Raw genomic sequence first — 19,248 nt, 5'->3', positions numbered from 1 at the left:
GGGACGTGTGTGTGAAATAAAGAAATGCAGGAGTAAGTACAAAGCTGGAGACCAGTAAGTGCTCCAGCTTCGAGAACTGCAGTTGGAGAACGAGGGGACTTGTTCGGCCAGCTCACGCCCCTGGTGTGTGGACGCACCCTGGCCTTGCTGTCACTTTCCAAATATCCTCGGCGAGGACCTGAGTTAAAAAGCTTGCTCTGGGTCACAGCTACTGGGTGGGATGACTGAGCTTCAGCCTGTCCTCCTGGCGGCCAGAGCGATAGAACAGCTGATTGGGTGTTTACCTTGCATGCCTTCAACCTGGGTTTGATCCCGGCGCCCCATGTGGTTCCCAAGCCCTCCAGGAATAATTTCCCAGCTCAGAGCCAGGAGTTAGTCCACCCCAGGGCGGGGGTGGGGGGTGGGGCTGGCTCAAACCCACCCCCTCTCCACCCCAAAACCAAATATCTGCCTTCTCCAAATCAACCTCACTCACCACCAGTATGTGTGTGGGGGGGGGGATGGGGGGGTGGGCGGGGGGGGTCTTTTTCCTCAGTGACGTTTTTTGGAAGCCATCCCTGACGTTTCTTGAGCCTAATGCTGCTTTTCCGGGTCCAGCCTCTGTGGAGAGAGGAATGTGAGTTGCCTGGTGTCTCTTAGTCAGTGATGTGGTAATTTCTTTTTCACGGGGGTGAGTCACCCGGTTTTATAGCGCGTCTCTGAGTTTCAGAAAATCGGTGTGGCCTTTGGCTTCTCTCCAGTCTCATCTTTCCCACCTTTTCAATCCCACCTGTCTGGACTCTTAAATTAGACCTTAAGAACCACAGTTGACTTGCGCTCACTGTTGGGCTCTGCCGTCAAAATCTGCGGCTGATAGATTCCGGGCAGGTGATGGCCCCGGTTGGAGGTTCTGAGCCCGGTGCCGCCTTTCCTTCCCCTAGGTTGCAGTGCCTGGGGGAACTGACACTTCACAGTCCCGCCCCCTCCCACCCAAGGCCCTTCTTGGCTTTTCCAGACTTGGTGTCCAATGCCTGTGCTTGATTTTCTCAACTCCATAGGAGCTTGTGTAGGTGTGGTGGCTTGTATGTTTTTTTGCAGAGGGGGTTACCCCTCATATCTGGATTTGCTGGGGTTGGGGGGAGGATCTACACTGGGCTTGTGGCTCTGGGTTGGTACAGGGATACCAGGCTGTGCCAGGGATCCAGCCCGGCTCCAGACCCTGTGTGCAGAGCTTGATCTCAGCCTGTTGACCCATCTCTCCGGCCCTGCACTTTATTGGGGATTTCGCTCACATACCTTCAAATGAAATCTTAAGAGTTGCAAAGACTCTTACGGCCTGTTTTTATTCATTTCGTGATGCATATCACTGTTTCTTAGGATGTGGTATATTTAGAGCTGAACTTTACAGTGTTGTTGTAGACTTCTCTCACCCCGGCACCCATCGGTACAAATGAACAGAATCCCATGCCTGTTGACCTGTCTTCGCAACAGCCCTGGAGACAACGTATCTTGTCTCGTCTCTGTAGTCTGCCTTTTTGTCTTTGATTGGGGGAAGGTGTTGGGATTATTAATGGGGGAACTGAGCACTCAGTATTGAACCTGTCAGTGCGTAGGAGACGGGGGCCACATGTGGTACGTGAGGAGATTGACCTCATATGAGACAAACGCTCTCTCTCCTAGGCCCATGCGTTTGCCTTTTATGGACATTTCACAGAGAGTTTAATACAGAATCTGGCCTTTGTGTATAGCTTATTTATTTTACTAAGTGTGATACTTTCAAAGCCTGCCCATGTCGTAGCACAAATTGGCAAATTGGTACTGGGTTCCTTTTCCTGGCTAAATAATATTCCCTTTGATCACACACATGTTCTATTTATACATTTGTTGGTTGACAAATGTTTGTTCTTCCAGAGGCATCTGCTTTTGGGTCCCTGCCTTCTGGTGTGTGGTGTTCTTCTGTCTCGCATTTACATTTTTTCCTCCCAGGATTATTACCCTGGGGATTTGTTACCCGAATCTCCACCCCTACCCATAGACACTTATGTCAGTCTCTGAATGAGCACAATGAATAAAATATGCTGCTTAATGTTTTCAGATACCCTTTCTTATGTAACTACATAATTACAGATGTTTGTTTATTTGGATCTTGAGCTCATTTTTTGGGAAAGACAATTCTGGTGTGTGTCAGTCATAAAGTAGGCGTAGGCAACTAGAGGAAAAATCAGATCATGACAGTCCTGCCTTTGTGTCGTCTCTAGATTCTAGCTGAGTTTACATCCTAAGAGACTTTGTCATTTGCCACTATTCTACGTATATGCATGTATTCATGCACCTTCACGTATATTTTATATACATATATGTACTTTAAAATATATATGTTTATTTGGGGACCACAGCCGGCTGTACTCGGGTTGCTTCTAACTTTGCACCCTGGAGTTGCCCCTGGCAGGCTTGGGGAACCATTACAGATGCCCTGGATGGAACTTGAATCAGCTACTTGCAAGGCCGGCACTTTACCTGCTGTACTAGCTCTCTCGTCATCTTACTGTTTGGGGCAGGGGGTGAGGGGTGGGTCACACCCAGCAACGCTCAGGGATCACTCCTGGTAGGGTCAGTTGCGTACATGCTTTGCCCCCTGTACTTTTGCTCCTTCCCATTATATTCTCCCTGCCCCCCCCATTATATTCTTTAAAAATTAAAAAACAGAAGTTCTGGTGTTTGGGCCACACTTGGCAAACCTCTTGAGTCAGTCACTCCTGGCAGTGCCCAGGGGACCATACTTAGTGCTGGGGATCAAACCTGGGCCGGCTCCATTGCAGGGAAAATGCAGCCCCTCATAGTAGATCCTGCCCATTCAGTACTGGGACACAGGATGTCACAGATGCCACAACTGGGGCTGTACTGCCCAGTGAGCTGAGTCTTTCTTCCCTTCCATGTGAGAAGCTGGGGTTTTGCTTCAGGCACCGCTGAGTCCCTGTGAGCAAGGTCAGAAGTAAACCCTGAGCGCCACAATGAGGATGATAAAGAGGGCATTGAAATGTTTTTGTTAGGTTTGTTTTGGGGCCTGCCTAGCAGTGCTCAGGGCTTAGTCCTGCTCTGTGCTCAGGGGTCACTCCTGTGGGCTCTGGACTCAGGAGTGCTGGGGATTGATCCCGGACCAGCCATGTGCAAGGCAAACGCCCTGCTGGCTGTACTGTCACTCCACCACCCCCCCTCCCCCCGGCATTAAAATCTTTTTATTTCAGTTTTGGTGCCATACCCAGTGGTACCCCGACTCTGAGACGCTTGCTACTCAAGGGACACCCACCCGCAACACTCTCCCCGGGTTTCAAACCAAAGGCTGGTGGGGTGCCTTAACCCCTATAACCTGCTTTATGATAGTAATTCCTGTGCTGTTCTCTGGCTCCTGAAATTTTAAAACATTTTAGTGAAGCGACTTAGTCACTTTTAGACCGTCTAGGTTGCTGTGTCATGTGGGTAAGTCGGCCTGGTAGATGGGTAGCAAGGATCCCCTTGGAGAATGGAAACCAGTGTGGGGAGAGGACCTCTTAGCGTCCTGGCTGCCTGGCTCCGGAACGGTGCTGGTCTTCCTTTTTCAGGCTTCCAGTGAGAGTCTTAATTATTCTGAGGGTTTGACAAGCCGCTCTACCCTAACAGGAGGTGCAGGGGGTGGGGGGAGGTGGGGGTTGTCTCTTTGATGGTTTCCTGGTTCATTAACTATAGGAAAGTGTTGGCCAGTTGCTGCTACAAGCTGGGAGACAAGTCCAGCGTCTGTCTGTCTGCAGTTAGTCAGGAGTCTTTATTCCCAGTCTCCTGGAAAACTGGAAGACTAGCCAGCTCTCCAGAGCTCCACGGGGATTCATGAGTTAATACTTGATGGAGGCCTTTGGAAATGTTAAGTGCTTGGTATTCTTATCTGCTCTCCCTGCAGAGTTGCCTTATAAGGCTGTCCACTGGGGCCAAGGGACTTTTCTGGAGGGAACTGGCCCAGCCTGGGAGGCTGAATGGCCGAGGCCGCCAGAGTAGCTCAGGATTCCTATTTTAATACTGGCGATACCACATTTTTGCTAATTGTTACCGTCTCACAAGTACTTTTCCCTCCCTCCGATTTATTGCTTCTATTTTCAGCTTCTCATCTCTAATCCTTCCCCTCTGAAAACCAAGTATAGTCAAATATCCATTGGAAGCTGGTATCCCAAACGTAACTTTGTACGTTTTCTTTTTTTGGGAAATAGTGATTGCCCATGCTCGGCCCAAGGATTCTTTGGACTTGGCTTGTTTTTATTCTGCTAGGCTGAACAGAGAAATAGATGCCTGGTTTTAATAGTGATCTGTATTTTTGAATGACGTCAAGAAAGTGCATGGATGCTTTTCTTTCTTCCAACAGTAGTAGGAGGTCACTGTGGAAATGTAGACGTTTGAAAGCCAGTGTTAAAGATTTCTAGCGCTAGTTGTCAGTGTGCTGGCAGTATGTATTAATGCCGTAATAGGATTTCAGGGGTTGGACGGGATCTATGAAATGTTTTATTTCATAGAAATGTTTTGTGTTGCTACGCTCGAGCAACGCAGACAGCCTGGGGTCCGCAGCCCTTTCCTGAGTAACTCTGCTGGTCTCTGAAGCTTCCTCTTTGATTTCTAGTTTTCTCTTTCTGGCTCCCTTGGTGTCCAGGGAAAGAACCGTATTGTAGGCTGCAGAGATACGACTGAGGTCCGGCACTTGCCTTGAACACGGCCGATCCCTGTGTCTCATGATCCCTTTAAGTACCACTGGGTGTGCCCCCCCACCTCCCCCAAACCAAACCCATATCAGAACAAAACTCTTATTTTGGGTTTGCTCATTAATGAAGAGGAGACAGAGCTACTCTCATACACAAGGTGCTGTTTTCAGGCGAACGTTGTGAATTAGATTCCCTTGTTTCGAGTGGGCTCAAGAGAAGGGTAGGTAGAATATTAGGAGTTCTTATAACCATGTTGACTTTTAGAAGTATTTTGGCCCTAAACTCCTCCCTTACTCTTTGGTGTCATCAGAACACCTGATATTAGGTCATTAATGATTATCTGTGCTGGCCCAGTGCGCTGCCATATTTCCATTAATGATACACTGATGTTTGCTAGTGCAACGAATAAATATTTTCCGCGAGTCTTGGAAATTCTGAGAATGTTTATAGGCAAGCTCTTATTTAGAGGAAATGTTGCAGAACTTGGGGGACTTTGACCTTAGAAGTGGTGAGAAGTGGGGCAAGGCCGGCAGAGAACAACATGCTAATGACCCCAGGGCCACTGACCCTTCTGTGCCGCTGGCCTGCGCTGCTCTGCTGGGATTCCAGACCTTGGCCAGGAGGCCGGGCGGTGTGTGTCACCGGTCACGGAGCTGAGCTGATAGACTGGCACGCCGGGAAAAGGAACGCAGGACACATGTCCGTGGCGAGTAAGCTCTGCGGTGGTTCTTCTGCTTATGGGGCTCTGAATAGACTCTGCAGTTTCCTTTTGTTGTCTATTTTGAGCCAGACCTTGGTGCTTAAGGGGTTGCTGCTGATGGTGCTCAGAGGGTCATGAGGTACTGGGGGTTGAACGGGGGCCTGCGAATGTGGTCTTTAGCCCCTTTTCTTTTTTTTAGGTTTCTTTTTAGACACCCCGTACCCCTACCCCCAAGGTGCTCAGGGCTTAACTCCCGGCTTTGAACTCCGAGATCCCTCCTGGGGGTGCTTGGAGGACCAGATGATACCACGTGATCGTACACCAGGGATGTTTCAGAAACTTTTTCAGGTCCAGGGGCTATTCCTGGAGCATGTTGCCTAGAGATTAAGAATGAGTAGAGTGTCTGGAGCCCAGGTAGGTCTGGGGCAGGACCAGACCAGATCTTCTGCATGCAGTATGTAGCCCCTTGCGCCATTTCTTCTGCCATTTTTTTAATTTGGATTTTGGGGCCACACCCAATACAGCTCAGCTAACTCCTGGCTCTGCTCAGGGATCATTCCTGGCAGCGCTTGGAGTATTATATGGGTATTGGGGGTTGAATCTGATCCGTCCCATGCAAGGCAAGTGCCTGGCCTGCTGGACTGTTTCTCTGGTCCCGTTTTCTTATTTAAAAAAGGATTTTTATTTTTATTTATTTATTTTTTTTGTGCAGGGGAGCAGATAGGGCATTTTCTGTGCATGCAACCAACCCGAATTCCAACTCTGGTGTCTCATCTGGCCTCCCGAGCACTGCCAGTAGTAAATCCTGAGTGCAGAGACAGTAATAATCCCTGAACATCTATATTTGTGTCCCCCAAAGAAATTTCAGGGGTGCCAGAGCGATAGCATAGGGGCTAAGCTGCTTGCCTTGCATGCAGTTGACCCCAGCTTGATTTCTGGCACTATATGTGGTCCCCAAGAATACCAGGAGTGACCCAGAGCTGGGATGGGAAAAACTTACAGAACCATTGTGTGTTATCTGACAAGTAAGAACAATTTCTCAATAATTTTTTTTTTTTTGCTTTTTGGGTCACACCCGGCAATGCACAGGGTTTACTCCTGGCTCTGCACTCAGGAATTACCCCTGGCGGTGCTCAGGGGACCATATGGGATGCTGGAATTCGAACCCGGGTCGGCTGCGTACAAGCAAACCCCTAACTGCTATGCTATTGCTCCAGCCCCTCAATAAATATTTTAATACAAATTAAAATACACGGGGGTTGGAGCAATAGCACAGCGGGTAGGGTGTTTTCCTTGCACGCGGCTGACCTGGGTTCGATTCCCAGCTTCCCATATGGTCCCCTGAGCACCGCCAGGGGAAATTCCTGAGTGCAGAGCCAGGAGTAACCCCTGTGCATCGCTGGGTGTGACCCAAAAAGCAAAAATAAAAACAAAAACAACAAAAAACCAAATTAAAATACACATACTTTAGGGACCATGTAAAATACAGAAAAAGAAAGAAGGAAGAAAGCAAAGATCACATTTTTGGAGGGGTGGGGGTTGAAGATCTTGGCCTCTCCCAAGAGACTTGTGGCTCGGTGTTCAGGAATCAGCCCTGCTGGTGCCGGGTGGGGCAGGTGGACCAAGCCACCCAGTTGTCACATGGGTGGAAGTTAGAGTTTGCCTTTTTGCTGGGCCTTGAAGGATGTGGAGGGAAACGCCTCTTTGGTTATTTCAGTCTAAAACCAGTGTGTCTGAGGGCTGTCCATATGTTTGTTTTTGTGACATGAGCCTTAAAGTTACTGGGTTTAGGTGGGGCTATTTTTATTTTATTTCTGTATGGGGACCCTACCCTTGGTTCTCAGGGACTTCTCTGGCTCACTGCTCAGGGACTTTTCTCTGGGGACTTCAGGGAGGCAAGTTCAGGGCCTTAGTGTACAAGTAGTTGCTTTGCCAAAAAGACACATCCTTTTTTTTTTTTAAAGTTTTGGGCCACATGCAGCAATGCTCTGGGGTTACTGCTGGCACTCAGGAATCACTCTTGACACTTGTTGGGGGAATATGGGATGCTCTGGATCTAACCGAATCGACCAAAGCAAGGCACGTGCCCTACCTGCTGTCCTCTCTCCAGCCTGAAAACAGAGCTAAAATTAATGATCCACTGTTTATTCTGACATATTCATGGAACAGTTTTTTTAAGTTATTGGCATCTTAAAAAAACTAGTATGGTCTCAACCTGCTTTCTTTTTTTTGACCAAAAACGGGGTGGGGGGAGAACATAAAACCTTTGACCATTCTGCAGTGAAATATGGTAATATAATGAATCCTTTTTGTAGTATTTCAGGTCATGTCACATTGCAATATGGAATTTCCAGAGTTTGGGAAACTCTGAGCCGAGATGTAGAGGGCTGTTTCTGGGTATGTGCTTGTCCCGGGAGGCAAAATGTCTATATATAGTCACCTTGTGCCCTGCTTCCTTTGGGGTTGATTAGGTATCATCCTAGCCAGATAAAGTAAGCAAAATGGTACAGGTTGTAAAATATTTCATCTGTGGAGTCAGTGTGTGAATTCTAATCCCTAGGAAGGAATGTTCTTTCTTTATCATCATGATTTTTGTTTTGGTTTTTGGTTCGTAGCCTGCGATGATGCACAGGGCCTGCTGCTGGCTTTGTGCCCATGAATTACTTCTCTTGGGCTCTGGGGGTCCTGTGTAATTCTGGGGATCGAGCCTGACTCGGCTACATGCAAGTAGGACCTGACCCTACCCACTGTACTATCTCTCCATCCCTGTTCTTTAATTTCTTTCGCTTGCATTTGTGCATACTTGCTTGTGTCACTGTGCCTCTGTGTGTGTGTGTGTGTGTGTGTGTGTGTGTGTGTGTGTGTGTGTTGTGTTTTACTGGTGGTTGTCACTGGACAATAGACTGGGGCTTGAAAAACCAGGGTTTCATGCTTGCAAGACTGTGAACTTTACCACTGAACCATATCTCTGGCCCTTGTCTTGAAGTTTTTCTCCTAATGTTTTTCTTTAGGAGGGGAAACTTGTTCTTCAGTGGGACAGATAACCTGTCACATCTTTTAACTTTATCTAAGAATACAGTAAAATGTTTGGTGGTAGTTTATGAAAATGTTCTAGTGTTTTATTTTTCATAGAAACAGCAAAGATCACAATGACTGAATATTGGTGCTTTTACCAGAGTGTTTGGAATTTATTGGCTGTTGTCTCTGTTTTCTTTCTTGCTCTCTGCACTGCACAATGAATTTTGACTGATGCAGTCAGTGGCAGAAATCTGCACGTTACTTCTCAGAAAAATCTGTTTTTCCTAGGCATTTGGGAGGAACCATTAGTTGGGCCCCTTATTTCTGTTTAAAAATCACAAAATGTACTTCTGTGTCTATATAATGTGTAGAGAGATCATATTTAAGATTGCATGTTCCCCTGAAGACAGTGCTGCGCAGAGCAACGAGTGGTCCTCAAGTGCCACTGGGTGTGGTCCAGAAACCACCCACCAAACAAATCTTACTTTCTGCAGCTTCTGCGCGTCTCCACTGTTCTGCCTGTGAAACCTTGCCCATTCAGCTTAAAGTTCGTTTGATAAAGAGAAATCGCAGAGACAGGCCAGAAAGGTTGTCACTGGACAATAGACGCAAGGCTTGAATAGAAAGTTAGCAAAGGGAAAAAGGCTTGTGCAGATCAGGCAAATTTGTGGGATTTGTTTTCTCTTAGTGAATGCTTCCAACATTCTTGTAGTGGAGTAGTTCAGGGCTGTAGGTCAGGGAGGAAGGTGGAGAGAGGCTTGGTCTGACTCAGGAAGGAGGTTAGGATTTAATTAGAAGAAACGTGGGATCATTTGGCTGACCAGTTTCTGTTCTTTAGTTTTAAAAGTTTAGGTAACAGGGTGAGTCATGTGGTGACTTTCTTCATTGACACTGTGAGTTAGAAGTTTAAAATTAAGTGAGGTTATGAGAATGTCCAATTTTAATTTTTCTGCCCGCGGTTTCAGTTTGTGCTGTAGCAGAAAGAGGAGTGAAAAGTGCCTGACTTGGAGAGGACCTTGCATTCTCGGTGACGTGTGACGTGAGACCATTTGGCCCTGTTTGTCTTTTCTTCGGTATTTTGGAGTGTGGTGCGAGCTGGTCAGCTGTAGAGCCTTGTTTGTCAACCTGATAGCATCTAGGGTGGAGCTAAGGACGGAAACATGTTTAATCACAAACTCACCAACTTCCTGACGCTAAGAAAAGTATCGCCAGGCAGCAGCTGCCAGGCGAATGTGACTTAGGTTGTGGGGAGACCCTTGGACAGCAATCATTTGTCAAACATATTTCTGAAACTCTAGCAAAATAGCACAGCAGGGAGGCCGTTTTCCTTGCAGCAGCCGACCTGGGTTCAATTCCTAGCATCCCATATGGTCCGTCTCCCCCCGCCCCCCCTGCAATACTAGGGGTAATTCCTGAGTGCAGAGCCAGGAGGAGCCCCCGTGCATCTCCAGGTGTGACCCAAGAAGTTAAAAAAAAAAAAGAAAACTCTAGGTGGCTGTGGGCCTCCTCTCTGGTGTCATTCTCATGGCCCCCTACTGTCTCTGCATGCGTGATTGCTGAGAGAATCCCTTAAAGTGCTATAACGCCTTATGTAAAACTTGTGTTTCCTATTCTTCAGTTTGAAGCTACGACATCACTGACTGATACTTCAGAAGGTTTCTAGGTACCTCCCAGGTGCCCGGATACTGTAGGATCCTCCCCATGCCTTAGTGATGCAGTGGGATGCAAGTTAGGAAGAGCTGCTTGCTCGGGCAGGTAGGAATTACCCCTGGGGAAAGGACATTGAGGAAGGTTCCTAGAAGTGAGGGCCTTTGGGCCTTGGGGCTGGCAGGTGTAGGATTCTCTACGAATCTGGGCATTGTTAAACTGGAGTGTTCCAAGGCACTTCGTTTTGTAGAAACTCTTAATGATGCATAGGAAGGAACATTCCTGAACAAATGTCAATATAGCTGAGGAAAAGCTTTAGACAATCTTCCACTTGGGCTCCCTATTCATTTTTCTCTCTTTTTGCCTTTTGGATGCCTGGGTCAGGCTTTGCCCCTCAAGGCTCAGGGCTCCTCCTGCATGGCCTGTCGCCCTAAGTCTTCCCTCCTCTTTGTCCGGTTTCCATTTTTGGAGAGCAGAGGGCTTGGGCCACACTCAGCAGAACTTGGGAGTTGCTCTCAGACTTTGTGGGCTGGTTGTATGCACGGCAAATACCTAACTGCTTTACTCTCTCTGTGACCTCTAGCCAGCCTCATTTTGATTTTCCTTATGTAAAGTAACATGTTTCTCATTTCAAAAATAAATGTGGGTGGGCAACAAGTCTCAGAGTGGAGACATTACTGGTGCCCGCTTAAGCAAATCGATGAACAACGGGAGGACAGTGCGGTGCTACCCACCAGTGTGCTCAGGGCTTCCTCCTAGTAGTCTTGGGGGCCCACATGGATTTTGGGGGAATCATAACGGACTCAGCTGTGTGCAAGGCAAGTACCTTTCTCCTGTACTCGCATTCCAGCCCCAGCATCCAGCAATTCTTAACACAGTTCACGAAGCCTCCTTTTCAGCAGGGCACTGGGGGGTGGGAGGTGGGGGTAGTCATACCTGGCCATGCTAGGGTGACCACATGGGATGCTGGGGATTGAACCTGGGTCGACTGTGTGCTAGACAAGTCGCCTGCCCTCTGTGCTACTGTTTTAGCCCCAAAGCCACCTTTAAAGAATGGAAAGTTGACAATTTTTTATTGAATGACATTGAATGTCAGTGTGTGTTCGTATAAGCAGGGTTATACATTTTCAGTCAGGTCCCTTTTTAACTCACTCACTTCAGAGCAGTGACTTAGCTGTTAATTTTAACTCTCTAGAATAGGGTTGCGAATCAGGATCTGTCTCCCAGACCTGTCAGCCGTTGAAATGTCTATTACAAAGTCCAGGCCCTAGGCCCTGGGCCGCGTTATTACAGCGCTGCTCTGCCGGGTTCTGGCCCCTTTGCTCCAGGTACTGAATCACTCTGGCTTAGCTCTCCGCCTTCCCGGCCTCGGCTCCCCAGTCCCTGTCCACCAGGGCCCTAGCACAGTCTCCCGGCTCTCAAACATCTGGACTATCTGCCCCTTATCTCTTTGTTCAAGTGTTCCGTAGCGGGTGCATATTTATAGAGCGTTGCTTCTGCTTTCATTTGAAGACCTGCGAGGCAGGGTTTGGCACCTCGCTACCTCTGTGTGGGGTTGGCCTGGTTGCCTAGCTGCCTCCAAGGGGACAGGGCGGACTGGTTTGGGAGGGGGAATGGGGCGGCCTGGAAGCGAGGGCTGTGCTTATTCTTGGTGTGGGCGACATTCCAGGGACCCAGGGAAAATCTGTTGTTGGATAAAAGGCTGCTTCCCCAGGCATTTAGAACTTATTTATGTTCTTTCCCCTTGTTTAGTCCTTCACTTCAACTTCTGTCTCAGGCCCACTGGACCTTTGCTCACCAGAGCTAAAGAACCTACAGGATAACTTGGTTCAGAGGTTGGGGACTTCCTGGAAAGAGAAAGTATTCTGGTTGGAATTCGCCAAGGCAAATCTCCTGGGTCATTGAGATGGGACAAGGGTAACACTTTTTCCATATAGCTTCTACTTTCAGAAAATGGAGACGAGCTTAGGATTCTTTCAGGCTGCGTTGAACTGTGCATTCAATCTGCAGCTTTGGCATCCTGGTTTTGTATGTTGGCTCTGTCACTTAGCTACCTGTGTCATTTGGGGAGGGGGGTATCTTCCTGATTCTTCAGAGGCAATTCTTTGTGAACTGGGAATAATAATCTATACCATAAGGTAGCGTGTGGATCGTAGCGCTAATTATAGAGCTTGCCTCTGGAGAATTGAATGTGCTCAGATGCTTGCAAAGCACAGATGATTAAATGGAATGAAGATAGGCGGTGGGGACATTGGTTGAGCCTCATCTTTCTGATCTTGGAAATTTAATTATCAATTTATTATTGAAGGTACATGGTTATGTTGGATTTGTAACTAGCTTGGTGGTTTCACTTTCTAGCTGAGTGACCTTTAGTTTCTAAAGTCCAAGCTTCATGTCCTTTTAAGGAGAGCCATGATCACACCCACTTCATGGAGTGGTGCGCTGAGCGTGCATGTGAAACGTTGGGGGAGCAGAGGGGAGGGGCCCTCTTCCTAGTGACCCGGAAGGCTCAGAGAAGCAGCTCACAACTCAGCTACGGTGACATCATTGTGCCTTGTCCTTGAAAGCGGGAGTCTTCTCCTTCTACAAGGTTTGGACACTTTTGCATTATTTTTCCTGTGAAAACACAAGAGCACAGCACGGACACTAGCTCTTTAATGCTTTACACCACTGTGGAGGCATTGAAGAGATTTCCGTTTTCAGAATGAAGGAAGTGAGGCTCTTCAGAGTACTCGCTGGACTCTTAACATATATAGAATGTCGCACACACATCACATATGTCACAAATAGAATGTCACATACAGAATTTTATATATAGAGATGTATAGAATTAGTTATTTGTAATTAATCATTTTATTAGTGATTAAAAACCAAAAACTAGTGTTAATCATTTTAAAATTTTTGTTAAGGCACTGTGAACAGCAGAGTTGTTCATAGTAAGAGTCGTTTCAAATGTACAAAACACCACTAACATTGTGACCTTCCCTTCACCTTTCATACTATTGTTTTAATTTCATTATCCCCAACATGTAGCACAGTGATTAACATTTGATAGGAGCCCAATAAAATGTCTTTAATTTGATACCTGATTAAATGTTTTTTGGTTTCATGGCTAGTGAAACTACCCCGTAATAATGATTTTCAGTATTTTTATCTCAAACATTAGACCTTCCAAATATCTTGACCTATTATTGAGCATGCCATTTCTTTGATTAGTGCTGAAATAGCCATTTCCCTTAATCTAGGAATTTTTGTAAGAGTTAGTGCGTTTGTCAAACACCAGGTTCCAGACATCTTTAGACGTTTTACAGATGCTAACTTACTGAGATATCTAAACAGTTCCTTGAGGAGGTAGAACTATGCTGCTCATTTTTATAGGTGCAGTAAGTTCAGAGAGGGTAAGTAACCTCCTTGAGCTCACACAGAACTATGAGAACTGGCCTTTGAACTCAGGCACCTGTTGAGTGTAACTTGGCGGCATTAGGACTCGCTCCTGACTGCCTGTCATGCAGAGTGCTAATGGGCTTCTCCATTTCTATTTCTTTCATGGAAAATTGCTTATATGCCATGCAGGACATTAAAGATGGGGGTGTGCGCGCCCAGACAGATGATACAGGAGGAATAAGGCGCGTGCCTTGCATGTGACTGACCCTAATTCAGTTGCTGGCATCGCACGCGGCCCTATGAGCACCGTCAGGAGTGATCTTTGAGCAGAGGGCCAGCAGTGACCCCTGAGCACTGTCAGGTATGGTCCACCCCCCTCCAACAAAAGATCGCAGGGGTGAATCTCGACCAGGGCAGAGTGGCACGATGTTGCAACTCTAGTGATGCAAGATGTGATGATGAACAGGGCTGTTGGTCCGTGGTCACATTCCACGAGGGGGCCAGGTGCCAAGGGCTGTGCTCCGACTCCTCAGTGGTTCTTTCCCCCTGGGGAGAGCAGCCATCCTTTTAATCCTGTGGTAGAAAATTAAAGTGCGTTTCTCTGCAGGGTGGTTGATTTTTAAGTTTTCTCTTCACATATTAGTTGAGAGAAGTTAATTAAGTACCTGGCCTGTGGGTCTGTCGTCTTTTGATTTTCCCACTGTTCTTAACAGGTAGAGCAGAAGTGCCCAACTAACTTAGCCTCCTGTTCCTTTTTTGATTTTTGGGTCACACCCAGCAGTGCGCAGGGGTTATTCCTGGCTCTGTACTCAGGAATTACTCCTGGCAGTGCTCAGGCGACCATATGGGATACTGGGAATCGAACTCAGGTCGGCCATGTGCAAGGCAAACGCCCTACCCGCTGTGCTATCTCTCCAGCCCCCTTCTGTTCCTTTTTTGGAAAGAAAAAAGTGGGTGGGGGAACAAATCACTCAGGTGCTTCCTGGTCGCATCTGGAGGCAGCTTCAGCCCAGGCCCAGGGGCTGGGGAAGGGAGAGGGAAGGGCAGGTAGGTGGTGCTGGGAGCTTAGTACAGTGGCCCTCTCCCTCCGACCCCCTCGACCCCCTCGAATGATGTGTTAGATATTACGAGTTGCACGGACTTTTGGCTCCCAAGTCTAAATGACAGAGGTGATTAATACTTTGGGGAGGTTATTGATCTCTTTGCAGAGCTGCTAAGACCCGTGGGGGATGTTCTTAATCCCCAAAGTCCACATAGGGCCATTCATCACGGAAGCCAGTTGGCCCTCCTCATTCCCCCTTCACTGTACCGCAGAGCCTGACTCAGACTTCTGGTTAGCTTTGTGATCATTTGCATTTTAAAGTCGCCTTGACTCTGGGCAGGGAGGAGCCACCTGGGTTGGGGGAGAGAGGGAGACACAGGCGCACCCACTGCCACCAGGTCTGTGAGCCTCGTGGGAGCAGATACTGGATGTCTGCGTTGTTTGGCCTGGACAGTCTCCCCTCCAGCCCCACTGGATTTCCTGTGCTCACTCACCTTTATGTACCTGGGCCCCTGTCCCCTTGCTGCAAAACCCTCCTGTTCTTTCCCGCCAGGAATGCCTGCTCCTCCTCCAGCTCAGGTCCAGCCACACCCAGCTGCCTTTCCCCACTCTGCTTCCCTGGGGCATTTTCAAAAAGCCCCAGGGGTTTGATCACATGCTCTCCTGCAAGGATTTTTTTTTTTTTTTGTATGTTGGGCCCACTCCGCTGTCTGTAAACCAAGCACTTGTCTTAACATTGTCGATGGTCCAGCCCGGTGTCAGGTGCGTGGTGTTGACTGTGCAGGGTTTAAACAAGTGGGTGGTGGGGCTCCCTGCCAAGACTCTGACCTTGGGGTGACCGGTTCTGTCTCTTTCAGCCTGTTTCCTCCTCTGGAGACCTGGGGATGTTGTGGCGGCGGTGGTGGTGGGGAGGAGGGACTGAATTCATTCGTGGGGTGTGTGACTCCAGGTGCCATTTTCAGCAAGCACTTCCTATCCCCTAGAAATATTAAGCATCCCCAATTGAATTTTATTAACGCAGCATGAATTACGTAGTAATTCATAGTTGGGGTTTTGACACACAGTCTTCCATCAACAGTTCTGCTACCTTGCAACTCCCCTGGGCCAGCATTTCCTGCTTCTCTCCCGTACCCCCAGCCCCACCCCAGCTTGCCAACTCCACAGGTTAGCAGTATTATTTTATTTTGGCAGTCCTGATTTACAAAGCTGTTAATCGTCCGTTTCCCCTATCAAGTGATCCAGCTCTCATCAGTCCCAGGCCCCGGGCTCATTTTCGGCTTATTATGGAGTGAAGGGAAAACTGCTAAAGAAACTCTAGTCTGTTTGGAGTTTTCCAAATTCGAGTCTCCCTATAGATATAGTCGTTGTCGATACTTGCGGGGTATGTCCTGAGGGACTGCCTCCCTCTGCCTTGTGTATTCCTGTGTCTTGTGATCCAAGTGGGGCTTTAAACCATTGTGCTTCCTTTTAGTGTTAGAGCTCTAATGTGATCATGACCTTGCATTTTCCAGATTCCTTCTGAGCAGCACCAGCAAACTTGGGGAGGCGTGTATGTGGGCGGGGTGTCACCAAAACTTGTAGCCCCGTCTTCAGCCCTGCAGAAATCCATAAGAGATACTTAATCCAAAAAGTCTTTGCAGTTGCTTCGAAACCATATCAAAGGTGGTGAGGGAGAAAAAGGGCCATTGAAAGTGATCTTGGTGATTTTTCTGTAGACAGGATACAGACTTCCTGCTTGTCTGGATGTCAGTCCTCAGTGGAGTGACCCTGTTTTAGAAGGAGCTGCATTAGTCCTGACAAATGAGGAAACTGAGATCCAGAGAGTGTAGTCATGTACCTGGGATAGAGTTGTGCACTCAGCCTTCGCGTGGGTTCATGGATGGTCCTCCGGCTGACCTGGATTGGGTGTCTGGAGCCCTCACGGCTTCTCCCTCAAGGGGTGCCTGTGCTCCAGTAAAAAACTGCCTTCTAGAAATAGAAATCCTTTCTGACCCTTCAGCAGTATCTCCTCTGTGCTTTCATAACGAAATTTTGCCTAAATTAAAAGCAGTGAAATCCAGGCCTCCTGGGAAGGGTATTTAGTTTTCTTTTACAGGAAAAGAAAAAAAGAAAAGGCAGAACAATTAAGCTAATGACAGTGTTGGAAGTCTTAACCACCTCATCCAGTGATTGATACACATGTCCCTAAATCTGGGGAGTGAAATATAAAAAGTCTATAATCTTATTTTGTAATCAGAGTTGAAACAATTATGGTGGATCACAAATCCCTCCTTAGCAGCTGGATCATCAAGTCACCCAGCTCGATCCCTTTCATCAGCTTCGTGGGGCCATTTCCTTTCATGGTTTGGCTTCTGCACGTCTGCACGGCTGCTCAGCCCAGCAGCATGGAACGGGTCCTGGTTTTAAATTTCCAAGTCTTAGGAGAACACTGTACGTTAGAAGTGAAAGAGGAAGAGCATTTTTGGACAAAGGAAATAATCTCATTGATAAGTTAAACACCCTAATCCGAGTAACTTTGTTTCAAACACTTATAACTACATCCTCGAATCTCCGCATAAACTTGGCACATTTTGTCTCTGCCACTTTTGGCAAAGCAGGAGAGACTCAGACCTACTGTTTACCTGTGTTTGTATCTTCATGGAGTGTCTCTGTAAGAGACAAGTTGCATGTCTGGATTCTATGCCGTCATGTGGAACAAGATATTTGAGAGCTGAAAACAAAAGACTTGGTTGTATTCATTCCTGAAATGTACTTTTGGGGCACATTTTTCAGATTTCATAAAGAAAACCAATCTTTCAGTGAGTATCTATTAACTTCTGATCCATTCCCCCAAAGTACATTACAGAGTCTTTTATTATGCAAAGAACAGAAATGCAACGGTGACAGCGTTTTAAAAATGGCTTGAGAGCATTAAGTGCCCTGTGCATTCTTGGGGGCTCTGCTCACTGGTGAGGTAAGCGTGCAGCAATCCTGTCAGAGGTGTCTGAACATCTGGGAGGAATATGGATTAACCTTTGGTAGTTCCTCCTAAAGGCTAAAATTCCAGCCTCTGATTCATCATCCCCCCCATGAAAGTTCTGTAACACACCTATAAGGTTGTTTTTTTTTTTTTTAAAAAAAAACTCTTAAAAAGTTTCACCCTATGCTTGGCACTGTGCAAACCGCTGAAATGTGAAGACCAAGCAAGTCTCTTTTTATTGGTGAGTGATGAAAAATGAGGCAAATGATTACAGTGTAGTAGGATAAGTAATTACTTGTGGGTATGATTTGTTTTTAATATGTAAACTAAAGTGGTCTTACAAGGAACCAAGGCTTAATCACTTGAATCTTTTCAATAATGGTGACTGACTGTATGCTTATTAATTATCATAGAGGTCTGTTGTCTGAAGTAATTGTTTGAAGATTTTTTTTAAGCATTTTCAAAGATTTTTTTTTCCCCTCGGGAATAAAATTGTTGTTTGGGAACCTAATTCGAAATAATCCTATAGTTATTTAGTTGACTCCAATAAAAAGGTAATTATTTTCACCCTTTGAAATCTGAGTCTTTGGTTAGTTTCAAAAGTTGACACATAGCATATTTGCTATACATTATTTAAAAATTTTTTTTGGGAGGGCTGGTGTTTGGGCCATATCTGATGGTGCTCAGAGATTACTTCTGTTAGGTTTGGGGGACCATATGGGACCATATGGGATCCAACTCCCTACCTGGTGTACTCTAGCCCCTATGTTAGTTATTTGTTCAGGGTTTGGGACAACCCCTGGTGTTGCTCAAGGGTTTACTCCTGGCTCTGTGCTCAGGATACCATATGTGGTGTCAGGGATTAAAGGGGTTTGTCACATGCAAAACAAGTGCCTTACCCTCATATACTCTATGTACCTTGGCCTAGCTATGTAAAATTTCAGTGCAATTATTTATAGAGCATTACCATGCTGTGGGAGGAACCCCTGACCCATATATGCAAATCATGTGTTCTCCCCCCACCCCCCAACCTATGTCCCCCGCCTACATTCCATAGTTACTTTATTCATTTATTTTTTAAATGTCCCTCTGTGGGACTGGAACGATAGCTCAGTGGGTAGTCGTTTGCCTTGCATGTGGCTGACCCAGGTTCAATTCCCAGCATCCCATACGGTTCCCTGAGCACCGACAGGAGTAATTCCTGAGTGCAGAGCCAGGAGTAACGCTTGTGCATTGCTGGGTGTGACCCAAAAAGAAAAAAAAAATGTCCCTCTGCCTTAAAGATTTTAAACAAAATATTTCCACCAGAACGTCTAGTGATCCTGGTACACAGTACTCATAAGGTGGTCACAGCTTATTTTTTTTGGTGGGTGTGTGTGTAGGGGGACAATTTGGGGGATCTCCCCAGGCTCACCCAACGGTGCTTATATTGGAGCCCAGGTTTCTGTGCAGGCTGGATGCTGACCCCAACCTTTTGAACTACCTTACCCTCAGGACTTACTTTGTTGTCTCTTGAGATGTTGCTGTCAGGGCCTCCTCCTCCCTCCCTCCTGTACCACCCCCCCCCCCCCAATTTTTTTTTATCCCCCTGAAATCACTGTGTCGTTTGCTGTGAAATTACCTGTGTTGTGTACCCGTCTTGCTTTCCTATCAGCCAGAAAAATCTACTTCCTTAGTTCCTGTGCAGTGATTACCTTTATGAAGTTTTGAGTCAAAGAAAGAGGGTTGTGCCAAGTTCGGCTGTGAAGAAGCGTGAGAAAGAGTGAGTGCTGCCTGCAGGTTGGTCGGAGGAAGAGGATAA

General features: G+C 46.9%; 1 protein-coding gene across 6 annotated transcripts in view; it reads left to right on the top strand.

The window, feature by feature from the left end:
* Positions 1 to 19,248, top strand: part of RBPMS (RNA binding protein, mRNA processing factor) — a 168,097-nt gene that overhangs the window by 20,210 nt on the left and 128,639 nt on the right. For 3 of the 6 annotated variants that reach the window (XR_008792833.1, XM_056116926.1, XM_056116923.1), the window contains exons 1-2: positions 5,517 to 5,536; positions 7,713 to 7,794. The exons of the other annotated variants lie outside the window; for them this stretch is intronic. Coding sequence is in view for 2 of the 3 variants with exons in the window: in XM_056116926.1 (XP_055972901.1) it covers positions 5,532 to 5,536; positions 7,713 to 7,794 (87 nt within the window). In the remaining variant the exon portion in view is untranslated. Of the gene's footprint in view, positions 1 to 5,516; positions 5,537 to 7,712; positions 7,795 to 19,248 lie in introns of those variants that run through there. 6 annotated transcript variants of the gene reach the window in all.

Source organism: Sorex fumeus, unplaced genomic scaffold (assembly GCF_029834395.1).
Source record: "Sorex fumeus unplaced genomic scaffold, SorFum_2.1 ptg000033l, whole genome shotgun sequence".
NCBI classification, from domain to species: domain Eukaryota; kingdom Metazoa; phylum Chordata; class Mammalia; order Eulipotyphla; family Soricidae; genus Sorex; species Sorex fumeus.
This window is presented reverse-complemented; position numbering and strand designations above follow the sequence as displayed.